Source organism: Ictidomys tridecemlineatus, chromosome 9 (assembly GCF_052094955.1).
Source record: "Ictidomys tridecemlineatus isolate mIctTri1 chromosome 9, mIctTri1.hap1, whole genome shotgun sequence".
Lineage (NCBI taxonomy): Eukaryota > Metazoa > Chordata > Mammalia > Rodentia > Sciuridae > Ictidomys > Ictidomys tridecemlineatus.
The window spans coordinates 63876583-63900842 of NC_135485.1; the positions used below are offsets into that span (position 1 = coordinate 63876583).

The window sequence follows — 24260 nt, forward strand, 5'->3', positions numbered from 1 at the left end:
ACTAACTGGTTCTTTATAGAAAAAGTCTGCCAATTAGACTTATATGTTTCATTATGCAATAAAGCGACTTATCCAAAACTGTAAAGATACATCCTAGTTAGAGTACCAGACTTGGATCTTTATCCCTGATACGGTTCTAAAGTTTGAAATTGGAAATAGTATTTGTTTTTGTATTTATTTCAAGATATCATCATTATTCTAACAAGTTAATGAGTGTTCACAATGTGCTACTATTCCAAGAGCCATAATTGTATCCTTTCACTCAATCCTCATAGTCATTCACAAGTTCTTAAAACTACTAATGTTAATGAAACTGAGGAAGAGGCTTTGTAATTTTCCAAGGTCACAGATTCTAAAGGATAGCAGTCAGTCCATCCTAATAACCGCATCACTAACCACTGATACAGTAGTACAGAATTACCTAACTAAATTTGAAAGCTTCAAATAAGCAAGATTCCATCAAGAATAGAGATGATATGACACATTGGTCAAAACATATTCTATGAAACCAGAACATGAAGAGCTTAAGTAACCAACCAGAAGAGCTTAAGTAATTTGCCAAAATTCACCCAGCCAGTAAGTGATGAATTCAAATACTGGGTTCTCAGATCCTAGATTCTGAATTTTGAACTTCATTGAATGCCTGAAACAGCAGAGAATACCAAACCCTAAGTATACTATGCTTATAATATTCCTGAATATACAGAAGGTATATTTACAGATTAGACACAGTAGGATATTAACTACAACAATTAAAAATGAAATAAAATCATAACAATACACCTTAATAAAAGAGAGTTCACCATCCTACTCAGAATGGTGCACAACATAAAACTTACAAATTGTTTATTTCTGTGATTTTCCATTTAATGTTGTACTTGACGTTGGATAATTTAAACCTCAAAAGGCAAAACCAAGGATAAAGGGAACTCCTATATAACCAATGCTTACGGGACTGCCTTTGTTTATTTAAATTAACATTTGATAAGTAAGCATAGTTAGGGCATCACATACATCTCAATGAAAGGGACAGATCTTTTGGACACTAAAAGGTTCAGGAGGGATTTTTCACTTTTACTCCTACCCTTTATCTCCTTTACCCTCAGTCTTCCAAATTCTTGTGAATTAGCTTTGCCAAAATGAAGTGCATGGGCTGGGGTTATGGCTTAGTGGTAAGTGCTTTTCTAGCAAGTGTGAAGCACTGGGTTCAATCCTTAGCACTATATACAAAATAAATGAATAAAATAAGGGTATTGTGTCCATCTACAACTAAAAACCTTTTTTTTTTTTTTTTTGTAAAATGACGATCAGTTTGCCCCATGCTACTCTTGTGTCAAGGAAGAAAGTAAACTGCACTTTGCAATACCAACTTTTCAAGTGACACTGACATTTCTCATGCTGGCTTTTAGTGAGGACACTAATTGATCCTGTTGCTTTTTATGGCATTCAAAAGTAATGCCACCATGTTATTCTGTAGAATTGAGATAAGCCACTCTGTTATTTTTCAGGATAAAACTACCTTTTTATCGTAGTCATGATCCCACATGTCATTAATAGTACAGCCTGCTCCACGCATCAGAATAGCTCCAGTGCCAAAGAGGGATAACATGTACCAATCTGGAAAACAACCTGGTTCAGCTGCCAAACCAATGCTCCAGGTACATGGCAAATACAGTAGCCAGGTTCCTAAGCAAAAATATAAACACAAAACAGGTACAAACACTCATCAGTTAACTGTTTTTATTTGTTTAAACGCTACATGCTACTGAATTAAGGAGCACTATAAGCAAAGTAAAAAAATACATGACAGAACTGGGAAAACAAATATTACAAAGGATTGTTCTCCCTAATATGTAAAGAGCCCCTAGAAATGAAGAAGAAAGAGATCAGTAGTCCAACTAAAAATGAATAAAAGATGTAATAAAAGTTTGCACAAAAAGATATTCAAATGTCTCTTATTCACAAGAAGAGACACTCAACTTTAAGAAACACATTAAAACTACATTGAGACATTTTTCACCTGTGAGATTGGCAAAACCCAAAGTCTGATGACATACCCTGGGAGTTAGACACTCATGTATTTCTGATGAGGTTATAAAATGGTCCTACCCTTATAGAGGATAACTTAAAAACTGTTATGCTATGAATTTGTATAAAACACATCTATGTATAAAATACATACATGTGTTAGTATGTTCACATACTATGTCAGTAAAGGCACATTAGAAACATAATAATTGCTTCTGGAAAGGGGAACTGCATGAATAAGAGGGGCATAAAACTTATTTTTCACTCTAGCCTGGCAACTTCTGAATTCTGTATCATTTGCACATAATAGCTGCTCAAAAAAGTTAACTTTACAATTAGTACAATACACTGAGATGGTCTTGGAGGAGAGGAGTTACTAGCATACAGCTATTTGTTATTTGTAATATATGTTACAACTACATGTACAAACAGAGTTAATTCTTAGTATTTAACCCACAAACTAGATGAAATTAAGCAAATAGATTGGGTTATTTGTTTTTTGGTGTTTAGCTTTTGAGTTCTTTATATACCCTAGAGATAGTGCTCTACTTGATGTGTGAGGGGTAAAAATTTGCTCCTGAGATGTAGGCTCTCTATTCACCTCACTGTTTCTTTTGCTGAGAAGAAGCTTTTTAGTTTGAATCCATCCCACTTATTGATTCTTGGTTTTAATTCTTATGCTATAGGAGTCTTATTAAGGAAGTTGGGGCCTAATCTGACATGATGAAGATTAGGGCCTACTTTTTCTTCTATTAGATGCAGAGTCTCTGGTTTAATTCCTAGGTCCTTGATCCACTTTGAGTTGAGTTTTGTGCATGGTGAGAGAGAGGGGTTTAATTTCATTTTGTTGCAAATGGATTTCCAGTTTCCCCAGCACTATTTGTTGAAGAAGAGGATATACAGTCAATCGACAAATATATGAAAAAACATTCATCATATCTAGCAATTAGAGAAGTGCGAATCAAAACTACTCTTTAATCACCTCACTCCAGTCAGAATGGCTGCTATTATGAAGACAAACAACAGTAAGTGTTGGTGAAGATGTGGGGAAAAAGGTACACTCACACATTGCTAGTGAGACTGCAAACTGGTGCAGCCATTATCGAAAGCAGTATGGAAATTCCTTGGAAAACTGGGAATGGAACCACCATTTGACTCTCCTTGGTCTATACCTAAAGGACTTAAAAACAGCATACTACAAGGACATAGCGACATCAATGTTTGTAGTGGCATAATTCACAATAGCTAAACTGTGGAACCAACCTAGATACTCTTCAGTTGATGAATGGATAAAAAAAATGTGGCATATATACACAATGGATTATTACTCAGCAATAATAGATAATAAAATCATGGCATTTGCAGGTAAATGGATCGCATTGGAGAAGATAATGCTAAGTGAAGTTAGCCAATCCTAAAAAAACAAATGTCGAATGTTTTCTCCCATATAAGGTGACTGACTCATAGTGGAGTAGGGAGGGGGAGCATGGGAGAAATAGATGAACTCTAGATAGGGCAGAGGGGTGGGAGAGGAAGGGAAGGGGCAGGGGGTTAACAAGGATGGTGGAATATGATGGACATCATTATCCAAAATACATGTATGAAGACACGAATTTGTGTGAACATACTTTATATACAACCAGAGATATGAAAAATTGTGCTGTATATGTGTAACAAGAATTGTAATGCATTCCACTGTCATTTATTTAAAAAGAATTAAAAAAGAAATTAAGCAAATAGATTATACAGATAAGACTTTACACATGAACTTCAATAGATAGTCTACTTTAAAAAGAAAGCCTGTCAACTAATGTTTGGATATGGTGCCAATTAGATAAAACTCTGAGTTTTCTTCCCTTATTCAGGACCAAGAGAAAAAGGATTCTGGGATAAATGAAGATAAAATCCTGCAAAAAAAAAAAAAAATGGCCAAATGACCAATGTTCCCATAATCATTTATGAATGTAAATTTATTCATTTACAAATATTTATGAAGCACACACTTGTGCTAGGAAGCAGGAATACAATGGTGACCAAGAAAGAGCTGCATTCTGCCTTCATAATGCTTATAAATCAAAAGTAAGAAATTAATTAAATGAGCGATAATAATGAAAGACTAATCCAACAACTATACAGGAACAAGGTGCTACAAAGGGATAAAATAGAACTACCCAAGTTATTTGGGGAGGAGGTGAAGAAGAATCAGGGAATCTTTTCCAGTAGGTGCTTAATAAACTCAGAGCAGAAAAGTCAAGGAGAGGCCTCAAGCTAAAACTTGCGACATGCCCAGTGTCTGAATTTAGATTGTCCTGGAGAGATTCATATTTAGTGTATCCCACCTAAAATAATAACATTAACATTTACTGAATTTTCACAAAATGTCAGGCAGTGTTTCAAATATTTTTTATACATAAACACATCCAAATCTCAATAACATCCTCATAAAATAGATTCTATTAGTAATCCTATCTTACAAATGAAAAAACAGGAAAACAGAGGTTAAGTAAAAGATAATAGGTTTGTCTACTTCCTTTACCTTGGAGCCACCAGTAGAATTTGCAAGGAATGGAGATATTGCTGACATTATCATCCTAGCATAGAGAAGAAATAATTACTTCACAGCTATTATTTACTGGTGCAAGTAGAACTGAAGTTTCTAATAAAAAGAAAAAAAATCGAGATCAGGTCTGAGAAAAGATGGGCAGACCAAAGTGCCTGTAAAAAGTGAGCCTAATATTCATTTACTACTTGTGGATTAACTTTAAGAAAACATAATCACCCATAAATGAAGTAAAACAAAAAATTATACTGCCAATTTAGTGGAAAGAGCGCCACCTACTGAAACTTCTGTTGAAAGCCACCAACTGAAAAATGTTGATTGACCCATTTTAAAGAAGTTATTATGTCTTCAAAAACAATGAAATCTACTGCTTTATGAAAGTATCAAAATGTAGCTCTAAAAAGTAAAATAATGCATACAAAATTACCTTACAGGATAACTTAAACAAATAAATATTAAACAAGGAATTCTTTCAATTATTGTCCCTGGCATATGTAAGGGCTCAAAAATGTTTGTTGACTAAACTCTTTTTAAGTTTCCTGAAAAATTCTGTAATCATTTTATTTAGACTCAAAAGATGTATCTTAAGGATAGTATCTTAACATATATGACCATAAACACAACTTTCTCTAATAATTACTTCTGGCTTATATTTCTTGATTCCTTGTTGTATGCCAGGCACTTCCTGATAACCTTATGAAATTGTTAATAGTATCTTCACTTTATAGTTAAGAAATCAAGCCCAACTAAGGTCCTTCAAATGTGTGATGTAGAGATCCAAATCTAAGAGATCTGTCTCCAAAACTTGCTCATAAATTGTTTATAGCCTCCGGTTACATGGCAAAATGTTCAGTCAGTAAGACAGAAGCCAGAGGTTTAATTATGGAAATAATTAAACTATTGGTCTTTTTAGAATATCTGTAAATCTCTCATATAGTTCTGTGATGCAGAATCCAAGAACAGATCTAACAGTGAAGCTTTAGATTAGAACTGGGCTTAGAAATTTATGCCTATAAACCTGAATCTGGCCCCCAAATGCAAGGGGGTCATTCCAACAATGACAGGGCTATGCCTATTATTTAATATATTTTTTACTTTAATTGCTAACTGTTATGACTCAGTTCTCTGGTTCCAAATAGGAGTACAAATCTAGACAAAACAAGCCCTAATTGAGGGTCTTGAATGGACAAAGGCCAAGTGAATACATCTTAGGCATTCAAATGTGTTTCCATACCCTGATATGGCAAATGTCAACATCCACATCAGCTAGAATACAGCCTTATCCTCTTTCTCCTTGTTACTCATCTTCTTTAGTCCAGCCTTGTCTCCTGCAATTTTCTATACCCACTTGGCAGTTGCAGGTGAAGCTCATACTCTTACTGCTTCAACACTCCACCCTTGGATCTTTGCAAAAATATTTCCCCCACCAAGACCTCTTTCCTCCTCTGCAAAATCAAAATATTCTTTGGAGTACAATTTCTTCTTAAAACTTTTTGAAGTTTCTTTTTTTTTTTTGAGACCCAAAGTAATATCTCTATTTTTTTCTGCAGCACTGTACTACTCCTATTTGATCCCATACTTCCCATTTCATCAACTATCTTTTCCAGACATACCAGATATCCTCGAAAGCAGGGAGTTTCCATAGCTCTTTCTATCCCTATGGCTAGGGCCATGTGATAAGAACTTATTAATTCAGTTAATACTATTGCCAAACAATGTTCTAGAGAGTAGACAGAGTTAAGTCCCAGGTATACGGAGCTTATGTTGCATTAGAGGAGTCAATAAAATAAGTGCATAGAGATAGTTAATGGTGAATGCTATGGAAAAAAAAAAAAAGAGGTAGAGTGAGGTGTGAGGTATTGAATAGGGGTCTGGCAAATCCTCTCAGCGGGCGATTATAACGTCCAGAAGGGATGTACCAACTGCCTTCAAATGTACTAAATCTTTGTGTTACGGGTGATTGGGGCGGGGGGGGGGGGGAGAGGCTCAGCACTGAACCGTTAGGTTCTAGTCTGGGTCTGATGAGGACCCTTAGTTTCTTCAGTGTCTTGTCTTTAGTATTTGCCTCACAGGATTGTGGAGAGGATCCATCCCTCTAGTAACTGTAGAAGTGCTTCAACACTGAAAGGTTGCAAATGCGGGGCCACGAGAACGCAATGCTTCGACAGATTCACCATTTACACCAGTGGGATTTTTTTTCTTCTTGCCTGCCTCTGGGACTCAGGACTCGGGGTGAAAGTCGGCCGGTCCCTCCGGGGACCGTCCCGATCCTATAACGAGGTGACCCGTCCTAGAACACACGACACCGAGGCGCCAAGCCGGCTTTCTGGTGCTCATTTTCAATACGCCCGGGCCGGCCACCGCGGATAGTTCCGAGGGGTACACTCGGAGGACCGAGGCCCGCAGAGCCCCGGGTCGCTCTAGCGCGCACTCACCAATGGGCTTGTCCAACCGCATGAGGCGCAGATAGGGCTGCACAGGGCGGGGCGCCGAGCTCACGACCGCCGCGGCCGAAAGGCTGAGCGGGCGCCGGTGTAGCTGCGGTGGGGCTGGGGACAGCCAGTCCCCTGCGCGGGGCGCGCCTGCTGTGTGCGCCACGGCCAGCGCACGGCAACTCGAGTCCCGCAGCCATGCCGACGCCACGGCCCGCAGGCCCCGTGCAAGTACTACTCCCCGAAAGCCCAGCATGGCGCTAGGGAGGCCGCGACGCCGGGCGACGTCATCTTCCAGCGTCGGCTCGTGGGCAGGCATGCGCGGTGGCGTCAGGAGAAATGACCGTCCCTCCTGAGGCAGGTGGGTGGCCTTCAGGGTCGCTTTACCTTGTGAAGGGGTGTGTGGGGGTACATTCCTGTTATCAGTTTTCTCAATGGATGTGAAAGGAAAGTGTTCATTCACATGGAACAGTTGCACCCAGAGAAAAGTTGAGAAAAACTTACCAAACTTGGAAATTTTAGTTTGCACCCAGGTTCTTCCCTTTTAAATCTAAATGGCAAGTAGCCAAATAAATCCAAGAATGTAAATTGAAACTGTAGTCAAGGTCAAGGAACGTTCATTCCAATAGCGAAAACCTTAAATTTGACAGTCGTCCGAAAGAACTCCTGTAATGGGGAAGTAGCGCAAGTGTGTAATTCCAAGATCCTGAAGCCAGAACATCTGGGCGGCACACTTAATTGTGTAGTCTTCAGCACTGATGGATGGATGCAAGACAGTTCACATGTGATCCCATTTAATCCCTCATTGAGTGACCCTAGTCAAGTCACTTATCTGGAATTTCCCATTGTCTGGAATTTGCACCAGGGTCTCTCTTGATTTAAAATTCAAGAAGCGTCATGAATGCTCTTTCCATCTTTGGGGGGAAAGTGTGATAAAACAGTTATATTTTTGTAATACCGTCAATGCTAAAATGCCAAACTCCAGGAACGAGCAAAGCTCTAAAATGTCAGCCCTTGCTGACTGCAGATACAGGGTGTAGGCCTTTTCTACCTCTCCTGCACCACGTAAAAATCAGTGTTTTGCTGGAAGCCTTTGCCACAGAGGCACAGGAGTTTCTGTAGCCCAATCTTACTAGGAAACAATCTGGAGCTCCTGAGGCTGCACTGGCCCTGAGATGAGAGTATTCTTTGGGGATTTGAGTCTTCATGGGGAATCCTGTGGGCTTGGGGGACAAGGACCAGCAGTGCTGGGGGATACCACCTGACTAGCCATCCACTCTCATCCATGTGTTTCAATTCCTCCTCCTCCTCCTTTTTTTTTTTTTTCTTTTGGTGCTGGGGTTTGAACCCAGGGCCTTGTACATGCAAGACAAGCATTCTATCAACTAAGATATATCCCCAGTGCCTTCTTCAAATGGCTTCTCAAACTCAATGAGGATGTTGCCTTGGCCTTTGGAAACATTCTTGCCTTTGGTAATTCTTGGCCTTTGGTAACACATTCTTTCTGTTAGTCCAACAGCACTTAGATGATCCCCAAATGTGGGAAATATCCATGTAATGTGATTCTAGTTAAGCTTCTTCAAAGCCTCCCATTGTGTATTTTCACAGATTTAGGGCAAAGGGTTCACCTTTTCCTTTCTTTTTCATCATTTTTAGGCAGTTGATATTTGGAATGAGGTTGCTGTCTGTTGTCCTGTCACTGGTGAGTTGAAACTGGAGAAGATAGGAAGAAATAAGGACTTCTAGAGTGGCTAGGCTTTGTCCTTCAGCTTGATGCAGAAATGCTGGTCCCAGTTCCAGTCAACAGGAATGTCCTTACATGGGGCTAAGCCTCTTTGGTTTCCTTGGTGACTGCCTTATTTTATCTTATTTTTGTGGGGTACCAGGGGTTAAACTGAGGGGCACTTAACTACTGAGCCACATCCCAGCCCTTTTTTGTATTTATTTAGAGATAGGGTCTCACTGAGTTGCTTAGGGCCTCACTAAATTGCTTAGATTGGCTTTGAACTTGAAATCCTCCTGCCTCAGCCCCCTGAGTCACTGGGATTATAGGCGGTACCACCATATCCAGCCTAAGTGACTGCTTTATTGTGTGTGTGTGTGTGTGTGTGTGTGTGTGTGTGTGTGTGTGTTTTGTTGTCTGATCAGGCGAGGCGGGCAGCGACCAAAGGAGACAGATTTAAAAGGGCCACTGAACGAGGCTTTATTGAGACTCACTCCCCTGCGGAACTTGATCAGACCCACAGAGTGGACAGGGGAAGGGTATGAGGAGAAACCGCGTGGAAGCTCGACCAGACTGGACTTTTATGGGGCTTATTGCAGGAAGGGAAGGGCTTGGGACAGGAAAAGGTGTTTTTAGGGTCCTTTGTCCCATTGGAGTTGGTTAGGATTGGCCAGGGGTTCCTGCTGATTGACAGTCGTTTCCGCAGGCACCTGATTGAGGTTCTTTTCCCTGGGGGGGGGGTTGCTTTGTTCTAAGTCACCACTAAATCCACACTAAGTCGACACCACTGACCTAACGTGTGTGTGTGTGTGTGTGTGTGTGTGTGTGTGTGTGTGTGTGTGAGAGAGAGAGAGAGAGAGAGAGAGAGAGAGAGAGAGAGAGAGAGAGAGGGAGGGAGGGAGGGAGGGAGAGAGACTGCCTTATCTTTAGCACAGTCTTTACACTTGCCATCAGAGTGGCTTCTGTGTTTGGTAAGCCCCTAGAGTTGGATGATCTTGGAGGATTGAGGTGGTGGTTGAGTTTCTGAGTTTGCTATTTTGTGTGATTACACTGTACCACTGAAATTTACATGCAAGGGCAGCATCTTCCCATTCCCACTTCATGGGCCTTTGAGATTGTAAATAAAGCCCTTCAACTATAAAACATTTTTTTCTCAAAATACTTATAAAACTTTACTTAATGGAATTTTAAGTAATTTTCCTTTTGTATTTTAGTAATTTATAATATGCTTTTCTCATTTTGATTGTCAAATTCTTAAAGCCAGGGACTGTAAATAACTAAATATAATAAAATATTCAGAGCATTCTTATTTTATGAAAGCATTGTGTTTATTATATAGAGAATGAGTGTCAAGGAGCACAAAGACTAGAGAGGAAAACATTGTTTTGCCAACAATATTCTCAATTCTTTGATTATCGGCTGGCTGTCCTCCAATTTAATTTAGACACTAACTGCCCAGAGTTATTAAGTTTCAGTTCTACAAGACCATCCCTTACTTCAGACCCCAGCCACAAAATGGGTCCCTATGTTACCTGCACTTCTGCCTGGCCAACTACAAATTTGGGGTTCCTGTGACCCTCACTCAAGGTTTGATAATTCTCTAGAAAGTACTACATTTATGTAGAAAGTACATTTATGATTATAGTTTACTATGAAGGATATAAATTAACAGACAGATAAAGAAGTACATAGGGAAAGGTTCAGAAGGACCCAAGCACAGGAACTTCTGTCCCCAAGAAATCAGAGTATACAAGCTTCCTGGTACATAAATATGGTCACCATCCATGAAGTTCTCCTAGCCTCATTATTCAAAGATTTTTTATTGGCGATGTATTATATAGGCATGATTGATTAAACCAATAGCCACTAGTGATTGGATTCAATTTCTAATCTCCACTTTGAGAATGAGGGGTGGGATTGAAATTTTTAAGCCTCTAATTTTGAGGATGACCAGGCAGGATGCATCTCGGGTAACCTTATTCACATAAACTCAGGTATAGTATAAAAGAGCTCCTTATAAATAAAGACTTGATCGCTGGGGATATTCCAAGGATTTCTAAAGCTCTAAGCTAGGAATAAGAGACAAATACTGCTCCTACCCCAAATATATATACGTGTGTGTGTGTGTGTTTTGAATATTTCCATCTATCCATTTATTCATTCATCCACAACTCCCAAGGTACCAGGAAGACTGGAGCACTAGCTCTGTAAGTATTGATATTTCAAGGAGGGGTGAGACTCAGAAGCATGCAAGTATCTCTAGATCACAAAAGCTGGACACAAATGGAAGTCTATCTTGCCCTAAAGAGATTTTCTTTTTATTCCTAAAAAGTTAGCTTTGAGAGCCCAGAATTCTTTGGATCACATCTCCAACAAGCAAAGGACTTTCCCTTTTTGTGAGGTGTGGGAAGACAGCTACCTCTTTTTCCTGCATGCAAGCAGAGAACATCATATTTCTCCTCTCCTCACCTGTGGAAAAGACTTTCAAATTTGTACAGATGTAACATTCAACCTGGTTTTGACTGCATTGCCCCAGGAGTGAGAAATATGGTATGGGGAATCATACAAGCAGTATTTGCTTTCTAATGTGAATAATAAATCTGTCTCATCTAAACATGTCATAGTTACACTCAGGCTAAAATTAATAAATATTTAAAATGTAAAAGAGAACAAAAGCATGGCCTATTCTTAGACCCATAGTTATGATCTCTCGCCCACGTCCTGCGCAGGAGGCGAGAATGGGGTTCCCCTCAGTGGAATGATTGGCTGCGAAATAAAAGATAAGAAAAATGGAACAATGAAAAAAACCACAGCACACAGCAAATATTTTCAAAAAGTGGGGGCAGGATGGGCAAGGCGACCATACCAATTGAGCTTCTAGAATAAATGGCAAAATGGAGCCTGTGCTTGCTTTATTTATATGTCAGGGAACATCAAAGCCCTCCCATAGAATGTTCTTCACCAAAAAAGGTTAAAGATGGGCTGTCCAGTTCCCAACATCTCCGGAGCTACTATGAAGGATCTTCCTAGTAAAGTGAAGATAAAGATCATGTGCCTTCGGCAATCTCTTGCATGGGAGAATCATGAATAATTACCAAAGTTATGCCTAAAATCTCCCTGGCTGCCATGAAGAGAAGACCCTTGAGTAATTCACAGGTGGCTTCCCACAATGATGTTTTTTCCTTTTTTTTGTAGTGGGGATTGAACCAGGGGTATTTAACCACTGAGCCACATTCCCAGCCCATTTTTATATTTTATTTAGAGATAGGATCTCACTGAGATGCTTAGGGCCTCGCTAAATTGCTGAGGATGGCTTTGAACTCACAATCCTCCTGCCTCCAGAGCTATACCCATCCTGCAGGTATATTCCAAGAAGAGTGTTGAGGAGCAAGACACAGGAAGATTGCGAGTGTCTCATAAGAAATCCATCATGTACGGATAGGCAGAGAAATACAGAGAAGGAACAGCCAGAGAGAGAAGTAGAAAACTGGGAGAGGCTGTATCAAGGAAGCCAAGTGAGAAGATGATTTCAAGAAGGGAAAGTGGTCAACAGTGTCAAAGATAAGAATTAAAAAGTAACCACAGAGCATATCTGCACTGGGATGTCTAGCAGCAGCTGGCACAGGGCCTTTCACAAGGTAAGAGTTGATTCATTTATTCAAGTTGAGAGAACAAGGCCAGAATTATGAACATCTGAATTTTAATTGTTATCCACACCATTGTAAATATGTATTACATATTCTATGAACCTGAATTTTTCCCATGACTACTGAGTAGAGCCTTTATATAGGAAGCTTTCCCAGCTCTCTTCACTTGATATATTATGAACATTTTCTCTGTCACTATGTTTTCTTCCAAAAAATGGATGTTATTAGCTGCAAAATAGTCCTTTATTTTTTTTTTCAGTGAGAAATTTTATTTTATTAAATAATCAAGGACATAATCAAATCAATGTAAAAGTTAATAAATTATTCTGGTGAAACAAACCCAGAATCTTTCGACATAGATAAGTTACATTGAGAAAAAAACAAAACAAAACAAAACAAAAAAAAACACAACTTTTTATCATAGCTGAAGATGGCAAACAGCAAATCAAGGAAATGAGGCCATCAAAATTACACAAACTTTTCTAAGATTTCTAAAGTATTTTGTAGTGTAAAAAAATATATGATACATTTTTAAAGACTTTTTTTGTTGTTTTTAGTTGTAGATAAGCACAATACCTTTATTTTATTTATTAATGTGGTGCTGAGGATTGAACCTAGTGCCAATGCATGTTAGATAAGAGCTCTACCATTGAGTCACAACCCCAGGCCTGTATGATACATTTTGGTTATTTATTTGGTACTAGGGATTGAACCCAGGGGCACTTTACCACTTAGCTAAACCCCATTCTTTTTTTTTTTATTGTTGGTCGTTCAAAACATTACACAGTTCTTAATACATCATATTTCACAGTTTGATTCAAGCGGGTTATGAACTCCCAACTTTACCCCGTATACAGATTGCTGTATCACATCAGTTACTCTTCCATTGATTGACATATTGCCTTTCTAGTGTCTGATGTATTCTGCTGTCTGTCCTATTCTCTACTATCCCCCCTCCCCTCCCCTCCCCTCCCCTTTTCTCTCTCTACCCCTTCTACTATAAATCATTTCTTCCATTTGTATTATCTTGTCTTACCCCTCCTTTTCTCTTATATATCGTTTTGTATAACCCTGAGGATCGCCTTCCATTTCCATGCGATTTCCCTTCTCACTCCCTTTCCCTCCCACCTCTCATCCCTGTTTAATGTAAATCTTCTTCTCAAGCTCTTCGTCCCTACCCTGTCCTTGTTTACTCCCCTTATATCAAAGGGGTCATTTGGTATTTGTTTTTTAATGATTGACTAGCTTCACTTAGCATAATCTGCTCTAATGCCATCCATTTCCCTCCAAATTCTATGATTTTGTCATTTTTTAATGCAGAGTAATACTCCATTGTGTATAAATGCCACATTTTTTTATCCATTCATCTATTGAAGGGCATCTAGGCTGATTCCACCATCTTGCTATCATGAATTGTGCTGCTATGAACATCGATGTAGCAGTGTCCCTGTAGCATGCTCTTATTAGGTCTTTAGGGAATAGACCGAGAAGGGGAATAGCTGGGCCAAATGGTGGTTCCATTCCCAGCTTTCCAAGAAATCTCCATACTGCTTTCCAAATTGGCCGCACCAATTTGCAGTCCCACCAGCAATGAACAAGAGTGCCCTTTTCCCCGCATCCTCTCCAGCACTTATTGTTGTTTGACTTCCTAATGGCTGCCAATCTTACTGGAGTGAGATGGTATCTTAGGGTAGTTTTGATTTGCATTTCTCTGACTGCTAGCGATGGTGAGCATTTTTTCATGTACTTATTGATTGATTGTATGTCCTCCTCTGAGAAGTGTCTGTTCAGGTCCTTGGCCCATTTATTGATTGGGTTATTTGTTATCTTATTGTCTAATTTTTTGAGTTCTTTGTATATTCTGGTTATTAGGGCTCTATCTGAAGTGTGTGGATTAAAGATTTGTTCCCAGGATGTAGGCTCCCTGTTTATCTCTCTTATTGTTTCTTTTGCTGAGAAAAAACTTTTTAGTTTGAGTAAGTCCCATTTGTTGATTCTAGTTGTTAACTCTTGTGCTATGGGTGTCCTATTGAGGAATTTGGGGCCCGATCCCACAGTATGTAGATCATAACCAACTTTTTCTTCTATCAGATGCCGTGTCTCTGATTTAATATCAAGCTCCTTGATCCATTTTGAGTTAACTTTTGTGCATGGCGAGAGATAGGGATTCAGATTCATTTTGTTGCAAATGGATTTCCAGTTTTCCCAGCACCATTTGTTGAAGATGCTATCCTTCCTCCATTGCATGCTTTTAGCCCCTTTATCAAATATAAGATAGTTGTAGTTTTGTGGATTGGTTACTGTGTCCTCTATTCTGTACCATTGGTCCACCCGCCTGTTTTGGTATCAGTACCATGCTGTTTTTGTTACTATTGCTCTGTAGTATAGTTTGAAGTCTGGTATCGCTATACCGCCTGATTCATACTTCCTGCTTAGCACTGTTTTTGCTATTCTGGGTCTTTTATTATTCCATATGAATTTCATGATTCTTTTATCCAAAATAGTCCTTTATTTGAATGTACCATGATTATTTAACCATTTTTTCCTTAATACTCAGGCATTTAGATGATTTTCATCTTTTACTACTATAGATAACTTTTCCCTCTGATTATTTTCATAAGTAACTGTCCAATCACACTATTGCCTTGGGCTATATTCCTAAATATAGCATCAAATATTTGTTTCTACTCAGTTGTATGGCTGACTTTCATAAAAGCTTTAAGAATGCCCTAAACTATAGTGCCTTGGTAAAAGAGTTCAAAGCGCCATAAGGAAGCCACAGAGATGTTTTAAAAACTGACAGAGAATGAAATCAGAGGTACATCTGGTAGAGCAAATAGATGCTGGGTACACTGGCTGGATGTGAACCACAGACACAAAGGTCCAGTAACTCACCGTGTAGACAGCATCCAAAGACAGGACTGTTCAGGTAATTTTTTAAAAAAGAAAAATGAGTGCAACTACAAAATCGACAAGCTCTAAACACACAAAATTTCATAACTGGATTTGGGAATTCTCATTTTCACGGAGCTAAAAGACAGAATAATTTTGAGCCTGTATGATATTTTGCAGAAAATAAATGTATACGATTGGTTAAACAGAAACAGAAGGGTGTAGGCTCAAAAAGTCTTACTGAGGGGCTGGGGCTATAGCTCAGTGGCAGAGCGCTTGTCTACCATGTGTGAAGCACTGGGTTCAATCATCAGCACCACATAAAAATTAAATAAAGGTATGCTGTCCATCTACAACTACCAAAAAAAAAAAAAAAGTCTCACTGACATGAGACAAATGGTTCCCCTAAGGAACCATTAAAGTTTAAGGAAACTTTAATATCATTACATTTAATATTCATTAATAACTGTAAGAATTTATTTATTCATAAACTATCCACCATTGGTAATAGCTTGCTCAACAATAATTCTTATAACTTTTATTTATTTTATTTTTAAAATAGACACATTTATTCAACATCATAATTAGACTATTACATTTAGCAATCAACAGTATGGGTGCAAAAAAAAAAATGAAGTCTACATTAAAACCTTTTGTTGGAATACAACACTTTCCACAGAACAGAAACTGAAATAACCTGCTATACAATTAGTTACAAATACAGTCCTCGAGTTTTTTGCCCATACACATGAGCATTGTCTAACTCATGTCTTCTTTGTAGCACAGAATCCCGGACACCACTATGCTTGGCTGATTTCACAAATTTGTTGTAACCTATATCTTCCCTGTCATTTACCGGGCTCTTCTCTCTTGCTAATCTTTGTTTCCTGGCAGTATTAAAACCTTCTGCCACTGCCACAGCTACTGCTGCTGCTGGAATCTACATAGCCATGTTGGTTTTGTAATTTAGCAAAGTATTGGCCTCCACCACCATAAGGTCCAGAGTTTCTGCCTCCAAAGTTTCCACCCTTCTTGGGTCCAAAATTTTATTATGACTGTTGTAATTGTCAAAATCTTTGTTGCTTCCACCACTTCCAAAATTGCTTCCATCTTTATCAAATCCATTGTAGCCATTGCTGCTGCCACCATATCTACCATGACTACTAAAGTTTACTCCATAACCAAAAATCATCATTTCCACCAAAACCACCTCCAAGACCACCACCAAAGTTTTCAGAACCACTTTGATCTCTTTGGCTAGATGAAACACTAGCCATGTCTTGCTTTGACAGGGCTTTCCTCACTTCACAGTTGTGGCCATTCACAGTATGGTATTTCTGAATGACAATCTCATCCACAGAGCCATGGTCATCAAAAGTTACTAAAGCAAAGCCCCGCTTCTTTCTGCTGCCTTGGTAAGTCATGATTTCAGAAACTCCTATTTTCCCAAGCTGTTCAAAAGAATCTCGTAAGTGATGTTTTTCAGTGTCTTCTTTAATGCCACCAACAAAAAGATCTTTTTCACAGTTAAGTCGCCCCAGTCTTTGGAAATCTCGAGACAGCTCTCTTTGGCTTTACAACTCTTCCATCACCTTGTGTGGTCCTACATTCATGGCTGCATGCACTTCCTCCACAGTGACAAACCCAAAGCCCCTAGAGCACTAGGTGTTTGGGTTTCATTACCACACAGTCCATGAGTGTTCCCCATGGCTCAGAATGGCTTCTCAGTTCTCATCAGTTGTTTTGAAGCTCTGCCCTCTGATGATGAATAGCACCGGCAGCTGTTCAGGCTCTTTGGGTGACTCTGATTTAGATATGAGACTTTAATGAGGCTTGGTGTCATCCCTGGGCAGAAAGGAGTAAGCTAACAAACATATCCCTAAAAGAATTTTAAAGAAGTAGCAAACACCACCTTCTTAGGTTTGAAATGTTAAATTTTCCTGAATATTCCAAATCAAAATACCATAGCTTCGTTTCAAACTTGAATGCTCTTTTATGTCATGAAGAAGTCATCTGATTGGTTACTATGTGCTGGACAATGTGCTAAGCACAGGAAATGCAAAGATGATGAAGATACTATAACTGTTTCTTGTAAGATTCAAGTCAAATGAGACAGACTTATGGATACAATTAAAATGCATCATAAGTGCCACAGTAAGTATATAAAATGCTGTGAAAGCAAAGAAAAATGAAAGCTACCTGAATGACTGAGGTATTGAAATTGATGTCTCAGCTGGCCTTCATAAACATGAATGTTCACTACCTGGAGAGGACATTAGAATAGTTAGGAAGAGAGAAAGAACAGCATAAATGATCTGGGAGCAAATATGCAAGAGTATGTGGGTTCAGACTTCTCAACTCATATCTGCTTGGAGAACAGAATTCATGAGGAGAGTGATAAGTGTTAGGATTGAAGAAATAGGCAGGTGCCAGGTTATGGAGTATCTTATGTGCGTATAAGAAATGGGGAGCCATTTAAGAATTTTAGGGGGCTGGGGATGTGGCTCAAGAGGTAGCATGCTCGCCTGGCATGCATGTGGCCCGGGTTGGATCCTCAGCACCACATATAAACAAAGATGTTGTGTCCTCCAATAACTAAAAAAGAAATAAATATCAAAAAAAATTCTCTCTCTCTCTCTCCTCTCTCTCTCTCTCTCCTCTATCTTAAAAAAAAAAAGAATTTTAGGTGAGGGTGAATAACTAGGTAATTCCTAGAATAAATTCAAGGCCTAATCTTTCACTTGTATTATGAAGTGGAAGAGGGGACAAGGAAAAGAAACAAGACTCTGCCTCAAAACAAAAAATAAAAATGACTGGGGATGTAACTCAATGATAGAGAGCCCTAGGGTTCAATCATTAGTGGAAAAAATAAAAATAAAAAAAGAGACAAGACAGGGCTTTGATCATGATTAAATACATATGATGAGATATGATGGGCCCTTTTTTTCAAAGTCAAGTACTTTGGTGTTGGGAAATGTGAAAGGACTAATAAAGGCAGGAGTTATAAAGACAAAGATGAAGAAAACAAGATTTTCAAATATAGGAATCTGTAGGCTTTAGCTTTATTTAAAGAATATTAAGATTATAAAAATTACTTTATTTCAAAGGTGAAAATATAAAAACCACTTACATATAAAATTTAAGAGTATTGAAGCATCCAAACTTTTTAAGTTCTAGCTTTATAAATTTACTTAAACTTTATTGAGGCAACATTCATAGACATAAATATAAAGAATAGTAATCCTTAAGAGGATTAAAATACAGGGGAAAATAATACATTTTGCCAATGATAAAAAAGCACACAACTATTTTGTGCAGTACTGTGGACTCTTACAACCTTCTCCACTGCAAAGAGGACCATGCAGAGTCAATTCATGGTTATTACCAGTGACTGGAGAAATGGCCACATGACCTATTCCCGACCAATAAGACATTAGCAGACACAAGGAAAAGTTTACTGGGAGAACCTCTGAGAAAGAGATCTTCAACTCTTTACAGAAAAAAAAAAATGTTTTTCTTCCTCTGGTTGCTACCAGATCTGAATGGATCCATGGAGGAGCTAGAGACATCATGCGATAAGCCCAGGAACAAAGCTAACACTAAAGATGGCACAACAGAGAGAGGGAAAGGACCTGGATTCCTGACAGACTCTTTCCTACTTGAACTTGCTGTTGTATGGAACTGTCAATTTCCTTATTATCTAAGCCATTTGAATCATGGTTTCTCTGTTACTTGCAGCTCAAAGTCTCCCAACTGAAACACAAACAGCTGAGAAAAAATAAAAATTAACAAATGGTTATGATGTATTGAATGTTATCTAAAATTTTTCCTTTTGGAAAATCAATCTCATTTACAGTCATTTTAAAACTTCATTGGAAGTTTACATAATCCCTTAACCTCTGTATTGTTCAATACTTTGACACTCACATCTGACAATCTGTCCTCTCACAAATGATTGCTGACAAAGGCAAACAGAAGAGAAAGAGAGTAGCAGCTGAATCTATCTCTTGTTAAGGTGCAAATAGGTAGTTTCTATTTTACAGATGACTGCAAAGTTGTGGCAGGAAACTCTTCCCCATGGGAGCCCACAGAGATGGCACATGAAGAAAAGAATGTGACAATCTTTTAACAGTCTTTAAAAATTAAAACAAGTTAACACTTTCTTAAAATGAATAATACATCCTTCACTTATTTGCCTCTTGGCCATATTAGGAACATTCATATACATTGGGGGTGGGGGGTAAAGGGGATTGAACTCAGGAGGCACTCGACCACTGAGCCACATCACCAGACCTATTTTGAATTTAATTATTTAGAGACAGGGTCTCACTGAGTTGCTTACTGCCTTGCTTTTGCTGAGGTTGGCTTTGAACTCGTGATCCTACTGCACAGCTAAAGTTATAGGTGTGTGCCACCACACCTGGCTACATTTTTTAATAAACTTAAAAATAGTGCATGCAGTGTGCTAAATATAGTGTTTGGCACATGGTATTATTAGCTATTATTATTAGCAGTGCTCTACTTAGAGATCAAAATACTATGCTAAATGTAGCATAGTGTCCCAGTGTCTTTGAAGCTCCCACTAGTTGATTTGTAATGAATCTTCTTGCTTCCTACAGTTTGAGCTTTGCTTTATTCATCAATGCACTTGATTTTTTGTTTGTTGTTTTGGTTTTTGGTCCTGGGACTTGTGCATGCTAGGCAAGTGCTCTACTGAGCTACTACTGAGCTACACCCCCAGCCCTTATCAATTACACTTAAAATATTTAATCTCAGACCTAGAATCAGCTTTTCTTTTTTATATACAAGCAGCCACTTTAGCATTTCTTATCACAAAAAACCCATATGAGAAAGGTGGCAAGCCTAGGGAACTTCCTGGGCGGAGAGGTTTTTCTGTCAGAGCTGGCAGTGTTTGTGCATCCACCATCTTCAGAGTTTGACCATTGAGTTCAACAGTTCTGCAAAGATGAAAGATATACCTGAGTTACCCAAGCTGTGCATGCCCTGTAACCCCCTTCAAAACTTGTACAATCTTTTTTAGACAATTTTTTTGTGGCAGCTTATGTTATATAACTTGTATTTCAACACTATGTCAATGAGGTGTGATCTATCTTTTAATCACAGTGGTAGAGAAGAGTAGTTGGAATAAAGACCATATGACCTATACAGCCTGAAATGCCATCTGTCCCTTTCCAGAAAATGAAACATACAAATCTATACTAGGCAATATAATGGAGGGATAAAAGAAAAAATATGACATCATTTCTGGAGTTGTGGCAATTGTATCTGATGGAAAATAATTGATTTTTTATATATATGTGTGTGTATACTTTACATATGTATACTGATATTTCTTATATATATATACACATGTATATATTTATACATACATACACACACACACACACACACACACACACACACATATTTTGGGTACCAGGAATTGAACTCAGAGTACTTAAATACTGAGCCACATCCCCAGCCCTATTTTGTATTTTATTTAGAGACAGGGTCTCACTGAGTTGCTTAGTGCCTCACCATTGCTGAGGCTGGCTTTGAACTCACCATCCTCTTGCCTCAGCCTCCTGGACCACTGGGATTTGCAGGTGTGAGCCACATAAAAAATGACAGTCAATAAAATTTCCTACTTGTAACTTTCATTTAACTGTATAATTCCCTTCTCTCCTCAGGAAGGATACATTCATTTTCTTAGGTAGTCAGGTAGAATGTACTCTGCTATAGTGGAACAAAATCGATTTTATTTGGCTAACTCACAGTAAAATTTATGTTTTCTGTATATTTTACTATTGGAATTAAAATTTAAAACTGAGCCACATCTCCAGCACTTTCTATTTTTTTATTTTGAGACAGGGTCTCTTTAAGTTGCTTAGTGCATTGTTAAATTGATGAGGCTGGCTTTGAACTTGAGATCCTCCTGCATTAGCCTCCCCAGCCTAGCCATTGGGATTTCAGGCATGCACCATGGCACCTGGCCATACAGTATTAATGAATAAAAATTTAGTCTATTTTAGTTCTACTTATAGTTACTTTCATACTTCTAAATTATGCTTATATCCATATCTTTTTAAATGCTTTTTATTAGAAAAAAATTAGCACTGTTTATTTATTTATTTTTGCTGTGCTGAGGATTGAACACAGGGCCTTGCTCATGCTAGGCAAGCACTCTATCACTGAGTCATATTCTAGCTCAAGTTAGCACTTTTTATTGTTGAAAACTTAGAAGACTAATGTCAGAATTACATTTATATCATAAATGTAATATATGTAATGTACCTAGAACACTTATAACTGTATCTTGTATACAATGAGCACTATAAAATTATTATATATGATCATTATTCAGATAACAAAAGTAACTTGCTAAAATGTACTTTTAATATTTTGATGTATATTTATTCCATATTTCTGTTTGTATATTCTCACATATTTTACATAAATAAAAATTGATTTGGTATACATATTTTCTTAAAACTTGATTCTTTTCCCCTTCATCCATCCTCATATTTATTGAAAATTTTAACATTCATTCACTCATTTTATTGGATACACAGGATTCCATGATATTAGTACATTAATTTATTTACTTAATCCTCTACTGATATATATTTTCCTGTTTCCAAGTAGTATTACTATATATTTTTCATTATTAAAGATCTCTCACTCCCTGTCATTACTAAGGATCAAGAAAAACTGGTCTCTATATAACTTGGTTAGATGCTTAGCTCTGGATTCAGTAATTTAAGACATATCAGTAACACACTCAGGATTGTGCCCAAGACTAACAAGCCTGCATTGTAGTTGAAGTCAGTTCACAGGTGTCAGTTTTTGTTTTTTTAACATCTATATCATAACAATTTTTAGATGGGGGTAGGAGAGGAAATTTCATGACTATCATCAGGAAACCACAGATAAAAATAGGTCTTAAAAAATATCTCTAAATGATAGAAGTTAAGAGTCTGTTCTGCATGAAATGAAGGTCCTGGCATGCCTACTCACAAATGTTCCAGAAATGCTTTTGGTTATTCTAAACGTGCTTTTGGTGAAGGTAGTGTACTACCTCGGCTTAAAGGTTAACCTGATCATTGTGAATTAATATTGCTATAAGTTGAGAAACAGCAAGATACTTATACCATCAGGTTATATTGTTTAATTAATTATACATATATCTAAAAGATGCTGTAAGTATACTCAGTGTAAGCTGATTATTTCCACATCAGGCTGGGCAAGGAGAGTAGGTATTTATTTGAGGATAGCAGCTTGTTTCATACGCTCATTCATATTTATTTATTTATTTATTTGGTTTTTGGTGCTTGGGGATTTGAACCAGGGCCTCATGCATGCCAGGCAAGCTCTTTACCACTGAGCCACATCCCCAGCCCTTGTTTCATATTTTGAGGATGGTAACATGAAGATAAGGTAATAGAAGACATACTTGTCAAGTTTCAGGTAAAATAAAGTAGGGAATGAGCAAGCAACAGATTTGACAAAATTGGGGATATCAGGAAAAAAATATGAGATAAATATAAAATACTGCTTTTATATTAAAAATATATTCACTCAAATATTAATTAAATACTTAAGTCAGGACTCTCAATAGGAACTATACAAAGGTTGTTCAATTAAAAAATTATTTTTTAGGGTTATCATTGTTTAGCTCTCTGAGGTCATTAATATGAGCAAATATACTTCATATACATCAAACTTATCTGGGGTATACTTTGTTTTTTCTTTTTGTTTTTGTGGTACTTGTGGTCAAACCCAGGGTCTCTACCATTCCTTTTTAAATTTTTATTTTGAGACAGGATCTTGCAAAATTGCCCAGGCTGGTCTCAAACTTGTGATCCTCCTGCTTCAGTCTCCCAAATAGCTGAGATTACACAATGCACCACCATGCCCAGCTCTGGGATTCTTCTTGTAAAATATAAACAAAGAAAAGTGGAAGTAATATGTATTCATTAAAGAAAAATGAGGAGAACAAAACATTTTCCATAATTTTACCAGTCTTCCAATTAAAAAGCATGAAATATGTGATCAGAATGCAACAGAGTCTTAGCAGACAACAACAACAAAAAATCACTTAAGAAATTGGGCATATTTAGCTTGGAGAGAAGACAATCCAATCATCCTTCAAACGTGTGAGAGTTAACCTGGGGAACATTAGATATTTAGAATTACCCCAGATTTTTTATGGCTGACAAACTCAAATGAGCCCGGGGCCAAGGAGAGTATATATTCAAGACCAGCAAGACAGGCATAGGGCAATAGAGTCAGGAAGGGACAACGCAGAACTAAAAAGCAAAAAAATAGACAACTAAATGATCCACCTAAATAGACAACTCTAATCCAACTCCAGCTAAGGGAGAAAACTAACCCAGAGTTGTTGGAGTATTCATTTTTGGGGGGGTGGGGAGTACCGGGGATTAAACTCAGAGGTACTCAACCACTGAGCCATATCCCCAGCTCTATTTTGTATTTTATTTAGAGACAGGGTCTCACTGAATTGCTTAGTGCCTTGCCGTTGCTGAGGCTGCCTTTGAACTCATGATCCTCTTCCCTCAACCTCCCCAGCTGCTGGGATTACAGGCATGCACTATGGTGCCCCACAAGTATCCATTTTAAAAGAAAAGCTAGAGGAATGTAGCTCAGGAGTTTTGTACTTGCTTAGCATGCACAAGGCTCTGGGTTCTATCCCCAGCATTCACATATTTGTGTGTGCACACAAACACACACACACACACACACACACAAGCAAGAAATTGAGATATTTTAGTAATTGTCAATTCATAAATGTTGGCAATTAACTTAAAAACAAAAATTAATAGAGTACATGCCAACCTCCCCTACCAGAAAATGGTTGCATATGTGGGAATCCTCTACAGGCATAAAGTAGATTTTCCAATCTCTGTTCTAGGGAATAGAATTTAAGAGCAAAGTAAAGGTACAGAATACAGCTGCCT

At 38.1% G+C, this 24260-nt stretch overlaps 2 protein-coding genes across 25 annotated transcripts in view; both read right to left on the reverse strand.

Annotated features, from left to right (window-relative positions):
* The window catches only part of Coq2 (coenzyme Q2, polyprenyltransferase), an 81103-nt gene extending 73787 nt beyond the window's left edge, over positions 1 to 7316 (reverse strand). For 22 of the 24 annotated variants that reach the window (XM_078021505.1, XM_078021506.1, XM_078021502.1 and 19 more), the window contains exons 1-2: positions 7024 to 7315; positions 1520 to 1686 (exon numbers count right to left, since the gene is read on the reverse strand). In XM_078021505.1, coding sequence (XP_077877631.1) covers positions 1520 to 1686; positions 7024 to 7276 — 420 coding nt within the window. In that variant the 5' untranslated portion in view covers positions 7277 to 7315. Of the gene's footprint in view, positions 1 to 1519; positions 1687 to 7023 lie in introns of all 24 variants that reach the window. The other 2 variants (XM_078021517.1, XM_005339312.5) reach the window with 2 other exon arrangements.
* Positions 7317 to 19632: 12316 nt separating this feature from the next.
* Hpse (heparanase) overlaps positions 19633 to 24260 on the reverse strand; it is a 33480-nt gene continuing 28852 nt past the window's right edge. The window contains exon 12 of the mRNA XM_005339309.4: positions 19633 to 20240. Coding sequence (XP_005339366.2) covers positions 20081 to 20240 — 160 coding nt within the window. The 3' untranslated portion in view covers positions 19633 to 20080. The remainder of the gene's footprint in view (positions 20241 to 24260) is intronic.